The 20,577-nt window shown below is 46.5% G+C and overlaps 1 protein-coding gene across 1 annotated transcript in view; it reads left to right on the forward strand.

The window, feature by feature from the left end:
- The window catches only part of LOC119955295 (zinc finger MYM-type protein 1-like), a 42,598-nt gene extending 22,277 nt beyond the window's left edge, over nucleotides 1-20,321 (forward strand). The window contains exon 5 of the mRNA XM_038781375.1: nucleotides 18,593-20,321. Within this exon, the coding sequence (XP_038637303.1) occupies nucleotides 18,593-20,303 (1,711 nt within the window). The 3' untranslated portion in view covers nucleotides 20,304-20,321. The remainder of the gene's footprint in view (nucleotides 1-18,592) is intronic.
- The last annotated feature ends 256 nt before the right edge of the window (nucleotides 20,322-20,577 follow it).

The raw sequence follows: 20,577 nt of genomic DNA on the forward strand, positions 1-20,577 counted from the left end.
GCCGCGCTCCTAGCCCCGCACGGGGGCGAGAATCGGCCCTGGAAGTGGGCGTGAAGGCTGCCGTGGGTCACGGCCTGTCCCATGGCAGCCTTTACGATTCCACACACACACACACACACACACACACCTTTTTGTTAGTTTGGAGAAGTTGCTGTTTTGTTCTGATTACGCTCTCGTCCTGAATATGCATTCGTAACACCAAGGACAAAATGTGCCTCGTTAGATTATGAATACAAACAGAAAATGCTGTAAATTCTCAACAGGTCATGTATGTGGCATCTGTGGAGAGAGAAACAGGAGTTAAATTTTCAGGGCGCTGTCACTGAAACCAGCTTTGTTCACATGACCACTGGGTTAACATTTCTGAGACCCACTCAGTTTAGTCTGGTTGCGGGGGGAGAGGGGGTGGGAGAGGGGTGGGGGGGGGGGGGGGGTGCCCATCAAGTCTGCATGGACTCTTGGAAAGAGCACCCTACCTAGGCCCAAGCCCCCATCCTATATCCGTAACCCAGTAACCTCACCTAACCTTTTGGATACTAAGGGACAATTTAGAATGGCCAATCCACCTAACTTGCACAACTTTGGGAGAAACCAGAGCACCCGGAGGAAACCCACACAGACACAGGGAGAAAGTCCAAACCCCACATTGACAGTCACCCGAGGCTGGCGTTGATCCCAGGTTCCCGGTGCTATGATGCAGCCGTGCTAACCACTGTGCCATCATGTCACCCATGTGAGAAGTACAATTCTTTGGCCCTTTTTAAGTCCAAAGAAGGTTCTGCCAACAACTTATGTTGGGTCACCATGTAGTTTATGTCACACACGAGGCGGTCCCACTGCATCTCTGGAAAGGATGGCCCATAGTCACAATGCTCGGCCAGCTTGTGTGGGTGCGTTAGGAATTCCCCCAGGATTTGCCCAGCTTTGTTGAACCTGTACCTTTGCTAGGGGTCGTAATGGTGTGCTACAGGCTCATCAAAAGGTCTGAATCTGGGGCCGCTGGGTAGGCAAGGCTTTTGATTACATGAGAGGTTTGGGATCCGCAGGTCAGGAGTATTACTTTTTATTGGTCGTCTCCTGTAATTGCAATCACCTGAAAGAAATACCGCATCCATTTGGCACACTGGACCCAATCTTCTACGCCTGTGTCAAAATCCTCAAGTCTCCCAAAAAGCGTCATTTTTAAACTTGCGCTGACCTTGCTTTGGTGCTGAGGAACTGAAACGCAGTCCGGACGTCCAGAATTGCAGGCGTAGTTTTTCCTTGTCGCCTGGTTTATTTCGGTAAACAAAAGTAAAGACCGCAATGCAGCATAAAGCATGTAAGTCCCAGCCAGGACTACCGATCTTGCCGGTTCCAATCTTGGCCGACTTTTAAGTTCAAGCTTCATGAGCCTCAGCCCCTCAGCAAGCCCCATGGGGAGATCAATTGAGTGATCCCAGTGGTTCTTGAGAGTGTGATTACAGTAACTGGTTTATCAAGCTTTCCTGATCTCCTTACAGGTTTTGGTATTGAGTCAAGTTTTGGGTCTTTTGGATTCAGTTCAGGACTCGTAGAAGTACTCCTGATTTGCAGAAGCCATCTCAACAGCTTGTTGGCGTGAAATGCTTAGCATCGACTGAAATTTCATTTTGTGACATGCCTGTACTAAGCACAACACAATATAATTGCAGTACAACAGTTTATTTTTGTGAAAAATGATTAAATCAATAAACTTGCAAGCTGCCGGAAGGGATTAGGTTATCGTGCAGATGCACTCGAACATGACCTGCAATGACTTGAGTCCTCCTTTTCCTTAATGAAAACAAGCCCAATATTTAAAGAAAGATTACAAGATGATTGGATAGAGATGTTTAAAATTATGAAGAGATGGAACAGGGTAGATAAGAACAGTGGCTAATGGGAATGCTGGCACATAGATCTAAAATTAAATATAATTTTTACAACGAAGAAAAAAACATTAATTCAGTGCACCGTATGGCTGTGGAATGCATTTCAGAAGTTAGTAATTGAAACAAGAAACCGGGGAAATGGGAATTAAGCAAAGTGGGGTTTGTGCAGACATCTGGAAATAGGACTAGTGCCTGTGTGAAGGATGAAGACTAACATCGACGAATAAAACCAAATGGCCCGTTTCCAATATCCAATTTTCGAGTTAATTTTATGAAATTCAAAAAATGTGTTCCTATTGCAATGTTTGGCGTTTACAGATTAAAGTATTACATATTATCTCATTTTCATAAGGAAAGCACTTATTTTTGTTTATTAGAGCAGTGGTGTGGTGATATGATCTGCATACCTGTCTGCCATTGGGCCAGAACGTCGGCTTACCATTGGCCCTGGTCGGTCATGTGCCTCTCGACCGATTGGCCGAGAGGCTGAGTTAACCACGCCTCTATTAACAGGTATAAATGGTCAGACGCCTGACGATCGTCCTTTCCATTGTAGACGATCGCAGAGCTGTGTTCTAGTCTAGTAAAGCCGGACTTTGGTAAATCACTCGCCTTGCGTACAATTGATGGTACATCAATTTAATTGACTACGACTTTGAAGATGGAGTTCCGCATCAAGCCCGAATGCCTCCGCATCAGCCCGCAAACTCCAAACTCTGCAGAACTTTTCCAACTCTGGCTGACTTGCCTCGAAGGGTTCCTAGCATCTACAACCACCCCCCCCACCGGGGCACAGAAGCTGCACGTCCTCCACTCCAGCGTGGGTATCGACGCCTACGCAATAATCAAAGAGGAAACGAATTATGATGACGCTGTACAAAAGCTAAAAGGACAATTCATCAAACCGGTCAACAGGGTATTCGCTCGACATCTGCTGGCCACCAGAAAGCAGGTCCCCGGTGAGTCTCTAAGCCAATACGCCCGGGCCCTCTATGCCCTGGGGAGAAGTTGCTCCTGTGTAGCGGTCTCGGCTACAGAGCACATGGAGCTACTGATCAGAGACGCTTACGTGGCTGGGATGCTGTCCCCCGTGATCCGCCAGCAGATGCTGGAAAGAGACGAACTCAGTTTAACTGAGACGCTGACTCTCTCCTCTTCTTGGAGGTCGCAGATCAAAGCGCTCGCTCTTATGACCCTGGCCAGGCCTCCTGGCACGCTTCCCACCCGCCACCCGCCGCTCCCGACCTCCCTCAGGCTTGTGCCGCGGGACGCCCCGATAAATCCGCGGGGCCCCGCTGCTACTTTTGCGGGTACACAAAACACCCTCGCTCGCGCTGCCCAGCCCGCTCCACCCTCTGTAAGAGCTGCGGGAAGAAGAGCCACTACTCCACGGTGTGCCAGGCCAAAACGCTGGCTGCGGCGCTTCTGGAAGCTGCTCAGCACTCCCCCTCATGCAAACCACGACCTTCCCACCATCGACGGAGGCCTGCCAGGCCTTTAGCCGCATCAAAGTCCAAAGTCCAAAGTCCAAAGATGTGCGGGTTAGGTGGATTGGACATGCTAAATTGCCCGTAGTGTCCTAATAAAAGTAATGTTAGGGGGGGTTGTTGGGTTACGGGTATAGGGTGGATGCGTGGGTTTGAGTAGGGTGATCATGGCTCGGCACAACATTGAGGGCCGAAGGGCCTGTTCTGTGCTGTACTGTTCTATGTTCTATGTTCTAAAGCGGACATCGCAAAGGCCACGATGCGCGCCATCGACGAGGCCCTCCCCTTCCAGGTCGAGAGCGACGCATCAGAGGGAGCTCTGGCGGCCACCCTGAACCAAGCGGGCAGACCCGTGGCCTTCTTCTCCAGAACTCTCCAGGCTTCCAAACTCCGCCACCCCTCTGTGGAAAAGGAAGCCCAGGCCATAGTCGAAGCCGTGCGACATTGGAGGCACTATTTGGCCGGCAGGAGGTTTACCCTCCTCACAGACCAATGGTCAGTAGCCTTCATATTTGATAATGCACAAAGGGGCAAGATCAAAAATGACAAGATTTTACGGTGGCGGATTGAGTTGTCCACGTACAACTATGATATCTTGTATCGTCCTGGGAAGCTCAATGAGCCTCCTGATGCCCTGTCCCGCGGTACCTGCGCCAGCGCACAGACAGACCGCCTCCGCTCCCTCCACGCAGACCTCTGCCATCCAGGGGTGACCCGCCTACACCATTTCATTAAGGCCTGCAACCTGCCCTACTCCATCGAGGAAGTCAGGTCAGTAACCCGTGACTACCACATCTGCGCCGAGTGCAAACCGCACTTCTACCGCCCCGAGCGCGCACACCTGATCAAAGCATCCCGCCCCTTCGAACGTCTTAGCATTGACTTCAAGGGGCCCCTTCCCTCTAACAACCGCAACATTTACTTCCTGGTGGTTATCGACGAATACTCCCGCTTCCCCTTCGCCATTCCCTGTCCCGACATGACCACATCGACCGTCATTAAGGCCCTACTCTCCATCTTCTCACTGTTCGGCTACCCCGCGTACATACACAGCGATCGGGGGTCCTCATTTATGAGCGACGAGCTGCGTCAATTCCTGCTCGACAGGGGCATCGCCTCTAGCAGGATGACCAGCTATAACCCTCGCGGTAACGGACAGGTCGAGCGGGAGAATGGTACCATCTGGAAGACCATACTACTGGGCCTCCGGTCCAGAAATCTCCCGATTTCCCGATGGCAAGAGGTGATCCCCGATGCCCTACACTCTATCCGCTCACTCCTCTGTATTGCAACTAATCAGACACCTAGAACATAGAACATAGAACATAGAACGATACAGCGCAGTACAGGCCCTTCGGCCCACGATGTTGCACCGACATGGGAAGTCAAAAACTAAAGGCCATCTAACCTACACTATGCCATTATCATCCACATGCTTATCCAATAAACTTTTAAATGCCCTCAATGTTGGCGAGTTCACTACTGTTGCAGGTAGGGCATTCCACGGCCTCACCACTCTTTGCGTAAAAAACCTACCTCTGACGTCTGTCCTATATCTATTACCCCTCAATTTAAGGCTATGTCCCCTCGTGCTAGCCACCTCCATCCGCGGGAGAAGGCTCTCACTGTCCGCCCTATCTAACCCTCTGATCATTTTGTATGCCTCTATTAAGTCACCTCTTAACCTTCTTCTCTCTAACGAGAACAACCTCAAGTCCATCAGCCTTTCCTCATAAGATTTTCCCTCCATACCGGGCAACATCCTTGTAAATCTCCTCTGCACCCGTTCCAAAGCTTCCACGTCCTTCCTATAATGAGGCGACCAGAACTGTACGCAATACTCCAAATGCGGCCGTACCAGAGTTTTGTACAGCTGCAACGTGACCTCATGGCTCCGGAACTCAATCCCTCTACCAATAAAGGCCAACACACCATAGGCCTTCTTCACAACCCTATCAACCTGGGTGGCAACTTTCAGGGATCTATGTACATGGACACCGAGATCCCTCTGCTCATCCACACTGCCAAGAATTTTACCATTAGCCAAATATTCCGCATTCCTGTTTTTCTTTCCAAAGTGAATCACCTCACACTTCTCTACATTAAACTCCATTTGCCACCTCTCAGCCCAGCTCTGCAGCTTATCTATGTCCCTCTGTAACCTGCAACATCCTTCCACACTGTCTACAACTCCACCGACTTTCGTGTCGTCTGCAAATTTACTCACCCAACCTTCTGTGCCCTCCTCTAGGTCATTTATAAAAATGACAAACAGCAACGGCCCCAGAACAGATCCTTGTGGTACACCACTCGTAACTGAACTCCATTCTGAACATTTGCCATCAACCACCACCCTCTGTCTTCTTTCAACTAGCCAATTTCTGATCCACATCTCTAAATCACCCTCAATCCCCAGCCTCCGTATTTTCTACAATAGCCGACCGTGGGGAACCTTATCAAACGCTTTACTGAAATCCATATACACCACATCAACTGCTCTACCCTCATCTACCTGTTCAGTCACCTTCTCAAAGAACTCGATAAGGTTTGTGAGGCATGACCTACCCTTCACAAAACCATGCTGACTATCCCTAATCATATTATTCCTATCTAGATGATTATAAATCGTATCTTTTATAATCCTCTCCAAGACTTTACCCACAACAGACGTGAGGCTCACCGGCCTATAGTTACCGGGGTTATCTCTACTCCCCTTCTTGAACAAAGGGACCACATTTGCTACCCTCCAGTCCTCTGGTACTATTCCTGTAGCCAATGATGACATAAAAATCAAAGCCAAAGGCTCAGCAATCTCTTCCCTGGCTTCCCAGAGAATCCTGGGATAAATCCCATCAGGCCCCGGGGACTTATCTATTTTCACCTTGTCCAGAATTGCCAACACTTCTTCCCTACGCACCTCAATGCCATCTATTCTAATAGCCTGGGTCTCAGCATTCTCCTCCACAACATTATCTTTTTCCTGAGTGAATACTGACGAAAAGTATTCATTTAGTATCTCGCTTATCTCCTCAGCCTCCACACACAACTTCCCACCACTGTCCTTGACTGGCCCTACTCTTACCCTAGTCATTCTTTTATTCCTGACATACCTATAGAAAGCTATTGGGTTTTCCTTGATCCTACCTGCCAAAGACTTCTCATGTCCCCTCCTTGCTCGTCTTAGCTCTCTCTTTAGATCCTTCCTCGCTTCCTTGTAACTATCAAGCGCCCCAACTGAAACTTAGAACTTAGAACATAGAACATAGAACACTACAGCGCAGTACGGGCCCTTCGGCCCTCGATGTTGCGCCGACCTGTGAAACCATCTGAAGCCTATCTGACCTACACTATTCCATTTTCATCCATATGTCTATCCAGTGACCACTTAAATGCCCTTAAAGTTGGCGAGTCTACTACTGTTGCAGGCAGGGCGTTCCACACCCCTACTACTCTTTGAGTAAAGAAACTGCCTCTGATATCTGTCCTATATCTATCACCCCTCAATTTAAAGCTATGTCCCCTCGTGTTGGTCATCACCATCCGAGGAAAAAGACTCTCACTGTCCACCCTATCTAACCCTCTGACTATCTTATATGTCTCTATTAAGTCACCTCTCAGCCTTCTCCTCTCTAACGAAAACAACCTCAAGTCCCTGAGCCTTTCCTCGTAAGACCTTCCCTCCATACCAGGCAACATCCTAGTAAATCTCCTCTGAACCCTTTCCAAAGCTTCCACATCCTTCCTATAATGTGGTGACCAGAACTGCATGCAGTACTCCAGGTGCGGCCGCACCAGAGTTATGTACAGCTGCAGCATGACCTTGTGGTTCCGAAACTCAATCCCCCTGCTTATAAAGGCTAGCACACCATATGCCTTCTTAACAGCCCTATTAACCTGGGTGGCAACTTTCAGGGATTTATGTACCTGGATGCCGAGATCTCTCTGTTCATCTACACTACCAAGAATCTTGCCATTAGCCCTGTACTCTGCATTCCTGTTACTCCTTCCAAAGTGAACCACCTCACACTTTTCCGCATTAAACTCCATCTGCCACCTCTCAGCCCAGCTCTGCAGCTTATCTATGTCCCTCTGTATCCTATAACATCCTTCAGCACTATCCACAACTCCACCGACCTTCGTGTCATCTGCAAATTTACTAACCCATCCTTCTACACCCTCTTCCAGGTCATTTATAAAAATGACAAACAGCAGTGGCCCCAAAACAGATCCTTGCGGTACACCACTAGTAACTGAACTCCAGGATGAACATTTGCCATCAACCACCACCCTCTGTCTTCTTTCAGCTAGCCAATTACTGATCCAAACCGCTAAATCACCTTCAATTCCATACTTCCTTATTTTCTGCAATAGCCTACCGTGGGGAACCTTATCAAACGCCTTACTGAAATCCATATACACCACATCAACAGCTTTACCCTGATCCACCTGTTTGGTCACCTTCTCAAAAAACTCAATAAGGTTTGTGAGGCATGACCTACCCTTCACAAAACCGTGTTGACTATCGCTAATCAACTTGTTCTTTTCAAGATGATTATAAACCCTATCTCTTATAACCTTTTCCAACATTTTACCCACAACCGAAGTAAGGCTCACAGGTCTATAATTACCAGGGTTTTCTCTACTCCCCTTCTTGAACAAGGGGACAACATTTGCTATCCTCCAGTCTTCCGGCACTATTCCTGTCGACAAAGACGACATAAAGATCAAGGACAAAGGCTCTGCAATCTCCTCCCTGGCTTCCCAGAGAATCCTAGGATAAATCCCATCTGGCCCAGGGGACTTATCTATTTTGACATTTTCCAAAATTGCTAACACCTCCTCCTTTTGAACCTCAATTCTATCTAGCCTGGTCGACTGAACCTGAGTGTTCTCCTCGACCACATTGTCTTTCTCCAGTGTAAACACTGACGAAAAATATCCATTTAACGCTTCCCCTATCTCCTCTGATTCCACACACAACTTTCCACTACTATCCTTGATTGGCCCTAATCTTACTCGAGTCATTCTTTTGTTCCTGATATACCTATAGAAAGCCTTAGGGTTTTCCTTGATCCTATCCGCCAACGACTTTTCGTGTCCTCTCCTCGCTCTTCTTAACTCTCCCTTTAGGTCCTTCCTGGCTAACTTGTAACTCTCAAGTGTCCTAACTGAGCCTTCATGTCTCATCCTAACATAAGCCTTCTTCTTCCTCTTGACAAGTGCTTCAACTTCCTTAGTAAACCACGGTTCCCTTGCTCGACAACTTCCTCCCTGCCTGACAGGTACATACTTATCAAGGACACGCAGTAGCTGTTCCTTGAAAAAGCTCCACATTTCAATTGTACCCATCCCCTGCAGTTTCCTTCCCCATCCTATACATCCTAAATCTTGCCGAATAGCATCATAATTGCCTTTCCCCCAGCTATAATTCTTGCCTTGCGGTGTATACCTATCCCTGCCCATTGCTAAAGTAAACATAACCGAGTTGTGATCACTATCACCAAAGTGCTCACCTACATCTAAATCTAACACCTGGCCGGGTTCATTACCCAGTACCAAATCCAATGTGGCCTCGCTCCTTGTTGGCCTGTCTACATACTGTGTCAGAAAACCCTCCTGCACACACTGCACAAAAACTGACCCATCTATAGTACTCGAACTATAGTATTTCCAGTCAATATTTGGAAAGTTAAAGTCCCCCATAACAACTACCCTGTTACTCTCGCTCCTGTCGAGAATCATCTTTGCAATCCTTTCCTCTACATCTCTGGAACTATTCGGAGGTCTATAGACAACTCCCAACAGGGTGACCTCTCCTCTACTGTTCCTAACCTCGGCCCATACTACCTCAGTAGACGAGTCCTCAAGCGTCCTTTCTACCGCCGTAATACTTTCCTTGATTAACAATGCCACCCCCCCCCCTCTTTTACCATCTTCTCTGTTCTTACAGAAACATCTAAATCCTGAAACCTGCAACAACCATTCCTGTCCCTGCTCTACCCATGTCTCCAAAATAGCCACAACATCGAGATCCCAGGTACCAACCCATGCTGCAAGCTCACCCACCTTATTCCGGATGCTCCTGGCGTTGAAGTAGACACACTTCAAACCAGCGTCCTGCTTGCCGGTGCCCTCTTTCGAACTTTTAACCCTATCCCTGACCTCACTACTCTCAACATCCTGTACACTGGGACTACAATTTAGGTTCCCATCCCCCCGCTGAATTAGTTTAAACCCCCCCCGAAGAGCACTAGCAAATCTCCCCCCCAGGATATTGGTACCCCTCTGGTTCAGGTGAAGACCATCCTGTTTGTAGAGGTCCCACCTACCCCAGAATAAGCCCCAATTATCCAGGAATATTATCCAATTACTTCACGCCTCATCTTCACATAGGCCTCCTTCTTCCTCTTAACAAAAGATTCCACTTCTTTGGTAAACCACGGTTCCCTCGCTCTACCCCTTCCTCCCTGCCTGACTGGTACGTACTTATCAAGAACACGCAATAGCTGTTCCTTGAACAAGCTCCACATATCCAGTGTGCCCAACCTTGCAGCCTACTTCTCCAACCTACACATCCTAAGTCATGTCTAATGGCATCATAATTGCCCTTCCCCCAGCTATAACTCTTGCCCTGCGGGGTATACTTATCCCTTTCCATCACTAACGTAAAGGTCACTGAATTGTGGTCACTGTTTCCAAAGTGCTCACCTACCTCCAGATCTAACACCTGGCCTGGTTCATTACCCAAAACCAAATCCAATGTGGCCTCGCCTCTTGTTGGCCTGTCAACATATTGTGTCAGGAAACCCTCCTGCACACATTGTACAAAGAACGACCCATCTAATGTACTCGAACTATATCTTTTCCAGTCAATATTTGGAAAGTTAAAGTCTCCCATAACAACTACCCTGTTACTTTCGCTCTTTTCGCTCATGAACGTCTTCTCGTTTTCCCCAGGAAGTCAGCCTCCGGATCCCCTCTCCCGACGTGGCTGGTCACCCCCGGGCCCATCTTGCTCCGGAAGCATGTGCGGGTGCCCAAGTCCGACCCGTTGGTGGAGCATTTCCAGTTACTCCACGCTAACCCGCAGTACGCGTATGTGGAGTACCCCGCCGGTCGGCAGGACACGGTCTCCCTCCGGGACCTGGCACCCGCCGGCGTGCGGGCCCCCCCCCCCACCACAGACCCCCCCCTCCCCTTTTTCACCCCAGCACCCCACTCAGCTTCCCCATCCCTCATCCATGGCGTCTCCGCAGCCAGCTCAGGTGACAGAGACTACTCGAAGTCCATCGCTCCCGGACTCCAGGACCATCGGCCGATCCGACGTCAACTCCTCCACTGCGGCGCTCTGCCAGGACGTCAAGGACCACCAAAAGACTGATCGAATCCTTCTAGAGTTCTACAGCCCCATGGACCTTTTTTTTGTAAATATCGTTATGTCTGGGCCAGTGGGAAGCCCCCAAATTCGATAAGGGTAAGGAGAGAAAATTTATTCTCCCGACGGCTACTCATATCACCAGTTCTCCCCCCCCCCCACCCTGGGTCTCATTCACACCCCCCCGCCTTCCTTCTCCGCAAGGGGTGAATGTGGTGATATGATCTGCATACCTGTCTGCCATTGGGCCAGAACGTCGGCTTACCATTGGCCCTGGTCGGTCATGTGCCTCTCGACCGATTGGCCGAGAGGCTGAGTTACCACGCCTCTATTAACGAGGTATAAATGGTCAGACGCCTGACGATCGTCCTTTCCATTGTAGACGATCGCAGAGCTGTGTTCTAGTCTATTAAAGCCGGACTTTGGTAAATCACTCGCCTTGCGTACAATTGATGGTACATCAAGTGGTGTTGGTTATTTTCAAAGAATATCCAATTGAACTACTTAATTCATTACGAATGGAAGTTGAATATAAGATGATGAAAGGTATTGACAAAGTAGACATAGAATGGATGCTTCCTCTGTGTGGCAATCCAGAATGAGAGATTACAGTTTTAGGATAAGGGCTAGCAGATTTAAAACAAAGTTGAGGAGAAACTACTTCCCTCAAAGGGTCGTGAATCTGTGGAATTCACTACCCCAGAACATGGTGGACTTTGAGTAAATTTAAGGAGGAGATCAACAGATTTTTAATTAGTAATGGGTTGAAGGGTTATGGAGAACGGGTAGGAAAGTGGAGTTGAGGCCAAGATTAGATGAACCATGATTGTATTGAATGATGGAATGGGCTCAAGAGGCTGAATTGTCTACTCCTGCTCCTAGTTCTTATGTCATTAACATGCAATGGATTGTAATTTACGCAGTTAGCAGTTGGATTAAACTTTGCATTATTGACCGTTGATGGAATGGAAAAGTCATTTGCGCTTAACTGCGTGAACTGTCTAAAGTGCATCACTATACAGGGTAAGCTCAATTGATTCTTCCAGTTATCAAAAGAACTTGTGTTCGCTAACTTTAGCCCAGATTTAGCCATTGCGCAAATTAGTTTCGTTACTTCTTTTAACAGCTGTCCTTTTGAATCACTGACAATGTGTTAACACAATTTTCTCACCAAAATGGAATGACATAATAGGAAGCTGGATGACCTACATTATGGCTTGGGTAGGAAAACACGTGATTATGTCTCATTTGAAAATAAGAAGTACCAGAATGTTCAAGCTGATAAATATTGTGAAATGATTGCAGATTTCATGGTTTCAAAAGAAAGTACGTATGGAAGGCCATCAAAAAATATGAGTAATTATCTTCCTTAGTTAGACATGAGACGAACAAATAAATATCAGTGGAGAAGAACAAATAAACTGGGAGTAAGAGGTTGAACATTTGGCGTAGAAGAGGTTTGGCAACACATGGAAGACAATGCAGATTTCTTTAACAGACATGTTCTGTAACTAATAGCATCCCATCATTGTGTCAGCTCGGGTTCAAAATCTCTCAATCTCATAAAATGCTGAAAGACTTAGAAAGTCTTCAACGGAAATTCTGACCTGAAGGAGGCTCTAAACTGAAATGGAGGATGCAGAGAAAATTGGCCAGAAAAAAGCCCAGAGCAAAGAGCCTGGAAGCTGAAGGAAGAGATTTTACTGTAGTAAAAGGCTTCATAAAACCTTGTTTGAAAGTCCAGTTTCAGCACACAGAATCCAGAGCCTGCAAAGAAGAGCTAAGTCTCTTTAACTTCCAGGCTCCAGCAGTACTTTAAAAAAAAGTAAATTTAGAGTACCCAATTCATTTTTTCCAATTCAGTGGAAGTTTAGCGTGGCCGATCCAACTATCCTGCACATCTTTTGGATTGTGGGGGAGAAACCCACGCAAACACAGGGTGAATGTGCAAACTCCGCACGGACAGTGACCCAGAGCCAGGATCGAACCTGGGACCTCGCCGCTGTGAGGCAGCAGTGCTAACCACTGCACTACCGTACTGCCCTGGCTACAGCTGTCCTGAGAACCCATTTTACCAGTCCAGAGTCAGAAATGCTGTTTGAATGAAATTCATTGCAAAATCCAACTCCCAATTCCCATCTCCAAGCCTCAATATGTGGCCTCCAAGTTTGAAAAATAAAGGAAATTAATTGAATTATTCAGCCAATCGGGATTGTTGCGGCCATCTGATTTGTAAAACAGCAAGCCTGCGCTGAATTTGAATGCCTTGCTACTCGCAACAGTAAATTGCTGAACGAAATAAGTCAGCAGATAGCTTACCCATGCAGCCGTTGTTAAAAGGTTTTCTCCCAGGAGTGCTCCGTCGCTATTTCGTGGAGCCTGCCGAAACTGGAAAACATGGGAAGTCCTTTGTACTGCAGTGAATGGCACCCCATCTTTAAAGGCAAGCTATTTTAAACATCTTTAACATGGGTCATAGTTCCACACTTCTTTATTTTAAAAAATAAATTTACAGTACCCAATTCATTTTTGCCAATTAAGGGGCAATTCAACGTGGCCAATCCGCCTAGCCTGCACATCTTTGGGTTGTGGGGCAAAACCCACGCAAACACGGGGAGAATGTGCAAACTCCACACTGTCAGTGACCCAGAGCCGGGATCGAACCTGGGATCTCGGCATCGTGAGACAGCAGTGCTAACCCCTGCTCCACCGTGCTGCCCAGTTCCACACTTCTAACTCCACTTAACTCACCCAAGGCCCTGACCAGTCAGAAAATTGGGGTCTTTGGAGGAAAAGATCTTTAAGATGCAGCAACGCTTCTGGTTTAAATAAAAAGCCAGAAAAAGAGCAAGTAAATACATTTTACTCAATAGGGCCAATTGCAGATGACATAATCACACATGACAGGATATTATTAATGAGCCATCCACCAAATTTGATGAGGTTTTAAAATCTTTTGATTTTGTCCTTTCAACTTACGTTGGGTTTCAACCTCACAGTGCTGAGGAGCCGGGTTCGATCCCGGCCCCTGGTCACTGTCCGTGTGGAGTTTGCACATTCTCCCAGTATCTGCGTGGGTCTCACCTCCACAACCCAAAGCTGTGCAGAGTAGGTGGATTGGCTATGCTGAATTGCCCCTTAATTGGAGAAAAAAAACAATTGAGTAACCCAAATTTATTTTTTAAAACTTGCGATTCGACGAAATATTGAAAAGAGCTAAATTCAATGAGAGAGTCCAGATGCCTGGGGAAATCTATTAATTGATTCATAAATCATCTATCCAGGGTGGCTGAGGCATTTGAATATGACGATTTGAGGTCTGACCTTGGTGACAGAATAGCAGTAGGTGTTGCAGATAATTTATTCTCTGACTTCGTACAGCTCAAAATGATCTAACCCTTGATACGGCAATCCAGCTAGTTAGACTGACTGAGCCACATGAAAAAGACAGGGCAATCCTAAGGAGAGAGAGAATACAACTTGGGAATGAAGCCAGTTTTCAGTTCAGCTTATCGGGTCACAAAGATGCGGGGACAATTCAAGTCGGGAAATCAAGTCCCAGATCATCCAGAAGAATAACCTTGCCAGCGCTGTGGCGTGAAGCATCCTCACAGGAGAGATCAGTGTCCTGTGAGTACAGACCAATGCTTCCACTGCAACAGACAGATAGCTTACCACTTTGGTGAGCTTTGCAAATCAAAACCCCAGCCCTGCACAGATAACCCAAAGGTAATCCATGAGGTTGAGACTGAAAACCCAGAAGACATACAGCCATTCTTCTTGGGTGAGGTCAAAGATTGTGGTTCTTCATTTTGGAATGCTGAAATCCTGGTAGATAGTCATCTAAAAAAAATTCAAGTAGACTCAGGTGCCAGTATGATAATCCTGTTAGACAAAGAACAGAGACTCAAAGACCTCTGGCTTTGAACAACGGAAACTACTCCGTTGAATCCAACTCTCGGTCATCGGCATGGTACTGGGCCTGCTGTTGCATGGCAGCAAACATTCCTTTGAGCTGATGTACATCATTTGTAGCCAGCCTCTCTCCCTCGAGTAGGGAAGACTGCATCATTCTGGATCTCCTCCAGGCAGCAGAGGATGTAAGGATTACCACTATCGTTAGCCAGCCAGAACAACATGCTCCTGAGTGCTCAAACGCTCCTGAGCACCCAATTATTTTCCCCCAATTAAGGGGCAATTTAGCGTGGCCAATCCGCCTGTTGTTAAAGGTTGCCCTGCTTTGTTGGTCAGCTGCTTTTGTCTATTTGTCTCTCTTATCCTTTGATCACCTTTATGAATCCCATCTGTTATTTTGAATAATCTAACTTGCAGGCGGGTCAAGGGATCAGAAAGCATAGCGGCAATAAATGGACCATGGGTAAGTGGGCGTATGGACATCTACACCATACATGGAGGGCGCTATTCTCCGGAATGATTTCTAAGAGCGGTAGCGAGTGGAAACTGCCGCAAGCTTCCCGCTGCTCGCCAGGCAACGCTATTCAACACTCTTCCACTTAACAAGTCCCACAGACTTCATGTCGCAAATGGAGACTCGCCAGCCGATTTTCCGGGACCACGCTCAACAGTCTTCCATCCAACCTTGTGCTGGAATATGGGCACACAAGCACATACGCTACGCTCATACTATGATGATCTTTAATGTGGTTCCTTTTGCTCTTCAACACCAGTTCTTGCAATCTCAAGGCCAGGCCATAGCCAAAGCAGGAATCTGGAGATTCCACCTCAGGGACAAAGACATCACTGTCCCAGAGGATGCAGCATGCACTTCCTCTTCCACAGCGTCTACCAGCACAGTTCACCCACGTGGGTTGCGGAGGCGTACATTTAGAATTGGGATCACATTCTGGTGATCAAACACAGACACCTCCCCGCAACTGATTAAGAATGTGACAGCTAACTCCCCTGACACTGGACTGCTGGGAACCAGGCCACTGCCGCTGATGTGCCTTTGGTTGTAGCCACAAGAAGCCTGCTGGAGGTGCCATGTAACAGAGGAACATATGGCCAGAGTTTATGCACAGCTTTGTGGGGGAAATGGAGGGGTTCATGCAAGCCATGAGGTCTTCCATGGCTTGGCTATGTGAGCGCATAGCTTTAGTACAAACCCGGACTAGACCCGAGACAGTGGCTAGGACACTGGTCAGAAACCCCAATATTTAAATTTTGTAAGATTGTGAGGAGAGGATATCTCCCTCCAGGAGTGATTTCACACAAAATAAGGATATGGTATATTAAAACAATCTTTATTACTAAGGCAGTATTAAAATATCTTTAACGTCACACAAGAAAATAGCTTCCAATTACCCCTTAGACAATGCTAATAAATAGTGACACAATAACCCTTAACTGCTATCTTTACTTTCACTCAAAGAACAATAACCATCTTGGGTTACAATCCACTTTTAAATACAGTTAGCACTCATGAATACTTGTAGTACAGATGTACCTTTTGAGACTGTTTGAAAAGATAGACCTGAACCCTGTCAGAACAAGGCAGAATCTCTGGCTGTATTTCTTCAGAAACTTCTCAGCTTGCCTTCCAGTCACAAACCAAAACTCTGAACCTCAACACCTGTCTGCTTCAACCCTTGGCTCCAGCCCATTAATTACATCATCTTGCTAAGCTGAATACAATGTATAATTAACTATTCCACAGGCAATCCTCTTAATATAAATAAAAATCCATTAGCCCAAAATTTTTACGGTGCTTTAATTGTACCTCTAGCTCCAAAAAGCTTAAATGACTTGCAAAACAGCACTTTTGTTTTAAATACACTATCGCAGCAGTCATATCACAGCAGTCATACACATACTAACCCAGGCATTTAGCCATTACTGCACTCAATGTTCACAATCAGTAAGGTGATTTCTTGATTAATGCAAAGGTCAGGGGTTACGGGGAGAGGGGGGAAGAGGGGGATGAGGAACATATCAGCCATGATCGAATGGCGGAGCGGACCTGATGGGCCAAGTTTCATAATTCTGCTCCTATATCTTATGAACAAGGTCGAGCAGCACTTAGACAACACCTGCACAGCCAGCCCCACTCAGCCCGCAGCCCGCAGCCCTGGCGCCGAGAAGACAAGACCCAAGATTTGGAGATGCGGGCCTGGGGAGGCTCCTAGATGCGGCGGAGGCCAGGAGTAATGTTCTGTTGCCCTGAGGGTCCCAGAGATTGAGCCACAGGGCGGGCAGTGCTGCCTGGGACAAAGTGGCAGCAGCCATCAGCTCGGGAAGCATGATAGGAGTAACGGCTGGGCACTCGTCTTTTCCGATGTGAGCACCTGAGGGACGGTTCGACCCTTTCCTCCGACGGCAGGGGTACAGCTGCGGCATCATCCACGGTGTCCATATCCGAGTCCGACGTCCTCACCAGTGATGTCGGAGGGGCGTGAATAGTTTGTCGGGGAGGACTCGCCACGGTCCTTGGACTGCTGGTCTGAGTCAGCTCCAAAGGATGAAACAAATCTGAGGCCAGGTGTTTCTTTATTACATGTATCTCATACGACACAGGTCCTGTCCTGGCCTTGACATTTCCTGCTAACCATGTGGCGCCATTCGCATCATTTCTGACCCATACATTTTCACCCGTGTTGAGCGGTCTTTCTTGGCGATTGTTGTTGTGGCCCCTGCATTGGGCCTCTTGGTGTCGCTCTATTCTGCCACCTAAATATGGGAATAGTAGACTCAGCCGAGTTCAGAGTCATCTGCCCATGAGTAGCTCCGCCGGTGCTATTCCCGTTGTGGCGTGTGGGGTTGTTCTGTAGTCAAATAGCCAACACGACAGTTTGGTGGGCAATGATGCTGCTGACTGTTTCTTCACCCCGACTTTTAAGGTCTGGACGGCCCTCTCCGGCAAACCATTCGATGCCGGGTGGTATGGTGCCGTCCTTATGTGGCGAATGCCATTCGACTTCATAAATTTTGTGAAGTCCTGGCTGGTGAAAACCGATCCATCATCAGAAACTAACACCTCTGGGATACCATGAGTTGCGAACGAGGTGCGGTGTTTTTCCAATGGCAGTTGTTGAATTTGCAAAATTCATTTTGTAGACGTGCAGCCGTTTGGAATGGGCATCTACTATTATAAAAAACACTGAACCCATAAAACGGGCCGGCAAAATCGACATGAAGTCGTGACCATGGTCTACCTGGCCATTCCCATGGGTGCAGCGGTGGCACCTTCTGCCCTTGTTGGCATTCTTGGCACTGACCGACCAATGCCGCTATGTCTGTCTCCAGGCCCGGTCACCAGACATAGCCCCTGGCCAGCATCTTCATTTATGAGACTCCAGGGTGCCCATGATGTAGTTCAATCAGTATGGCTCTATGGCCTTGAGTTGGAAATAATACCAGAGCCCCCACAGCAGGATCCACGGTGATCTGCTCTCTTCTGCTCCAGTAAGGTGGAATTCCGCCTGGACAGGTCTTTCCATCTCCCCAGTTATTTTATTTTTGATAAAACCGGGTCCCTTTGGATTCAGAAATGAATGTTTTATGCGGCCACGGGAAGGGTGTCCAGGAAATGTAATGTCATTACAGTTTCATCTAGCAGGACGTCCGGTCATGGAAGCCTGCTTAGTGCATCGGCGTTTGCTACCCGGGTTCCTGGCTGATGCTCCAATTGATACTGGTACACCACCAGTAGTAGGGCCCAGCGTTGGATCCGGGCTGAAGCTATTGGTGGTATTGCTTTGTCTTCTTTCAACAAACCCAGCAATGACTTGTGGTCTGTAATTATAGTGAATTTCCGCCCGTATAAGTACTGGTGAAATTTCTTCACCGCGAAGATCACAGCCAGTCCTTCCTTTCCAAAGGTTTGGATCATTGCAAAATGGGAATTTTTTAGGGCTGCTTGAGCTCATAAGCCAGTTTGATCCATTTTTAGCAGGCCACATTTTGAAATATGGAAATTCTGGCAAAGGAAATCCTTCTTACCTGTCCAAAACCACCTGTGAGGAACTCATTCAACTAATGGCACAAAAGGTCCATGCGCTCATTGTTGATGAAGTAAAATCTTCTGGTTATTTTAGTTTGTCAGTTGATTCAACACCAGATCTATCACATATCGATCAGTTAAGTGTTGTACTTAGGTACTTAAAATATGGACAGCCTATTGAACGCTTTTTAACCTTTCTGGAAATGAAAAGCCATACCGGTGAGGAAATGGCAAATCAGGTGTTGCAGTACTTACGTGAAGCTTGTAGGCTAAACTTTTCAAAATGTAGGGGTCAGTCTTATGACAACGCTGCTAACATGTCTGGGCGTTATAAGGGGATGCAGCAAAAATTTTTAGAAACAAACAAGTTTGTTATATATGTGCCCTGTGCAGCTCATTCACTAAATCTGGTAGGCCGAAGTGCTGTTGACTGCTGTCAAGAGGCAGTTAATTTCTTCTCTACAGTGCAGTTACTCTATACCTTAATTTCAGCCTCAAGCAGCCGGTGGAAAATTCTTAAAGGTTGTATTGGAAATGAAAGTGTCTTAAAATCCCTCTCTGATACCAGATGGGAGGCACATGCTATGGCAACAGCAGCAATTTTGAAATCTTTCCTTAAAATTTTAGAAGCATTAGAATGTATAGCCGAAGACCAGTCACAAAAGGGAGACGCTAGAAGAGAAGCAAATAATATTGCAGATAAGATGCAAGAGCTAGAATTCGTTTTTATGTTGAATTTTTGGAATGAGATTTTGCAGAATTTTCATAGAGTAAGCCAAGTTCTACAAAATGAGGATGTGAACTTAAAAACATGTGCAGATCTGTATGTATTATTAGCTGACAAACTGTGCACTTCACGAGATGAATTTGAAAGATATGAAGCAGCTACAAAGGAAATGCTACCAGATGTTGATTGCAAGGCAGCTACAACTCGCAAACGTATCAGAAAGAAGGTACCCAATGACGGAGATGCACCAGAAGTATATCTGAATGCCAGAGATAAATTTCGTATCACCACCTTTTACACAATTGTTGACAAACTTGAAACTGAGATGAAAAGAAGAGGAGAGATATACAAAGAAATAGCAGAGAGATTTTCTTTTCTAAGTGATGTGCCACATAATGTCACTTCATCATCTACTAACATTGAAAGGTATTCTCAGTGCTGTCAAAAGCTGATTGATGCTTACCCAGAGGACTTCAACAGTAATTTCTCAGCTGAGCTTCAGCAGTTTCATTCATATGTGCGCCATAAGTTCAGTGCAACAAAAAATGTAAAAACAAGATTCAGTCATGCTGAACTTTATAAAATAATTGTAGAAGACAATATTGAGTGTGCCTTTCCAAATGTAGACATTGGCTTTCGTATATTTTTAACATTAATGGTCACAAATTGCTCAGCTGAGCGTTCATTTTCTCAGTTGAAGTATATTAAAAATCCCATCAGAACAACTATGCAACAAGGCAGGCTGGATGCCTTATCTCTATTAAGTATAGAAGCAGATGTGTTACATAAGATTAGTTTTGAGGATCTGATCAAAGACTTTGCAATTAAAAAAAGTAGGAGAAAACTTTTCAAATATAAATAAAGTGGAGGTATACAAAAATAAACATTACTTTCCATCTTACTGTAAGTTTTGTTTAATTTCGATAAATAAAATTTTATTTTATGGCTTATTATTGTTTATATTTTGTATTACATATATATGGGGGCACCAAAATCTTTTAAGTGCTTAGGGCCTCTAAGGGTCTTAATCCGGCCCTGGTTGAAGGGATACTGGTGGTGTTGGTGAATGTTTACGCCCTAAATTGGGATGAAACAGTTGCCGGCAACGATACTGGATCAAGACACCCATCAGTTTA

This window comes from Scyliorhinus canicula, chromosome 20 (assembly GCF_902713615.1).
Source record: "Scyliorhinus canicula chromosome 20, sScyCan1.1, whole genome shotgun sequence".
NCBI classification, from domain to species: domain Eukaryota; kingdom Metazoa; phylum Chordata; class Chondrichthyes; order Carcharhiniformes; family Scyliorhinidae; genus Scyliorhinus; species Scyliorhinus canicula.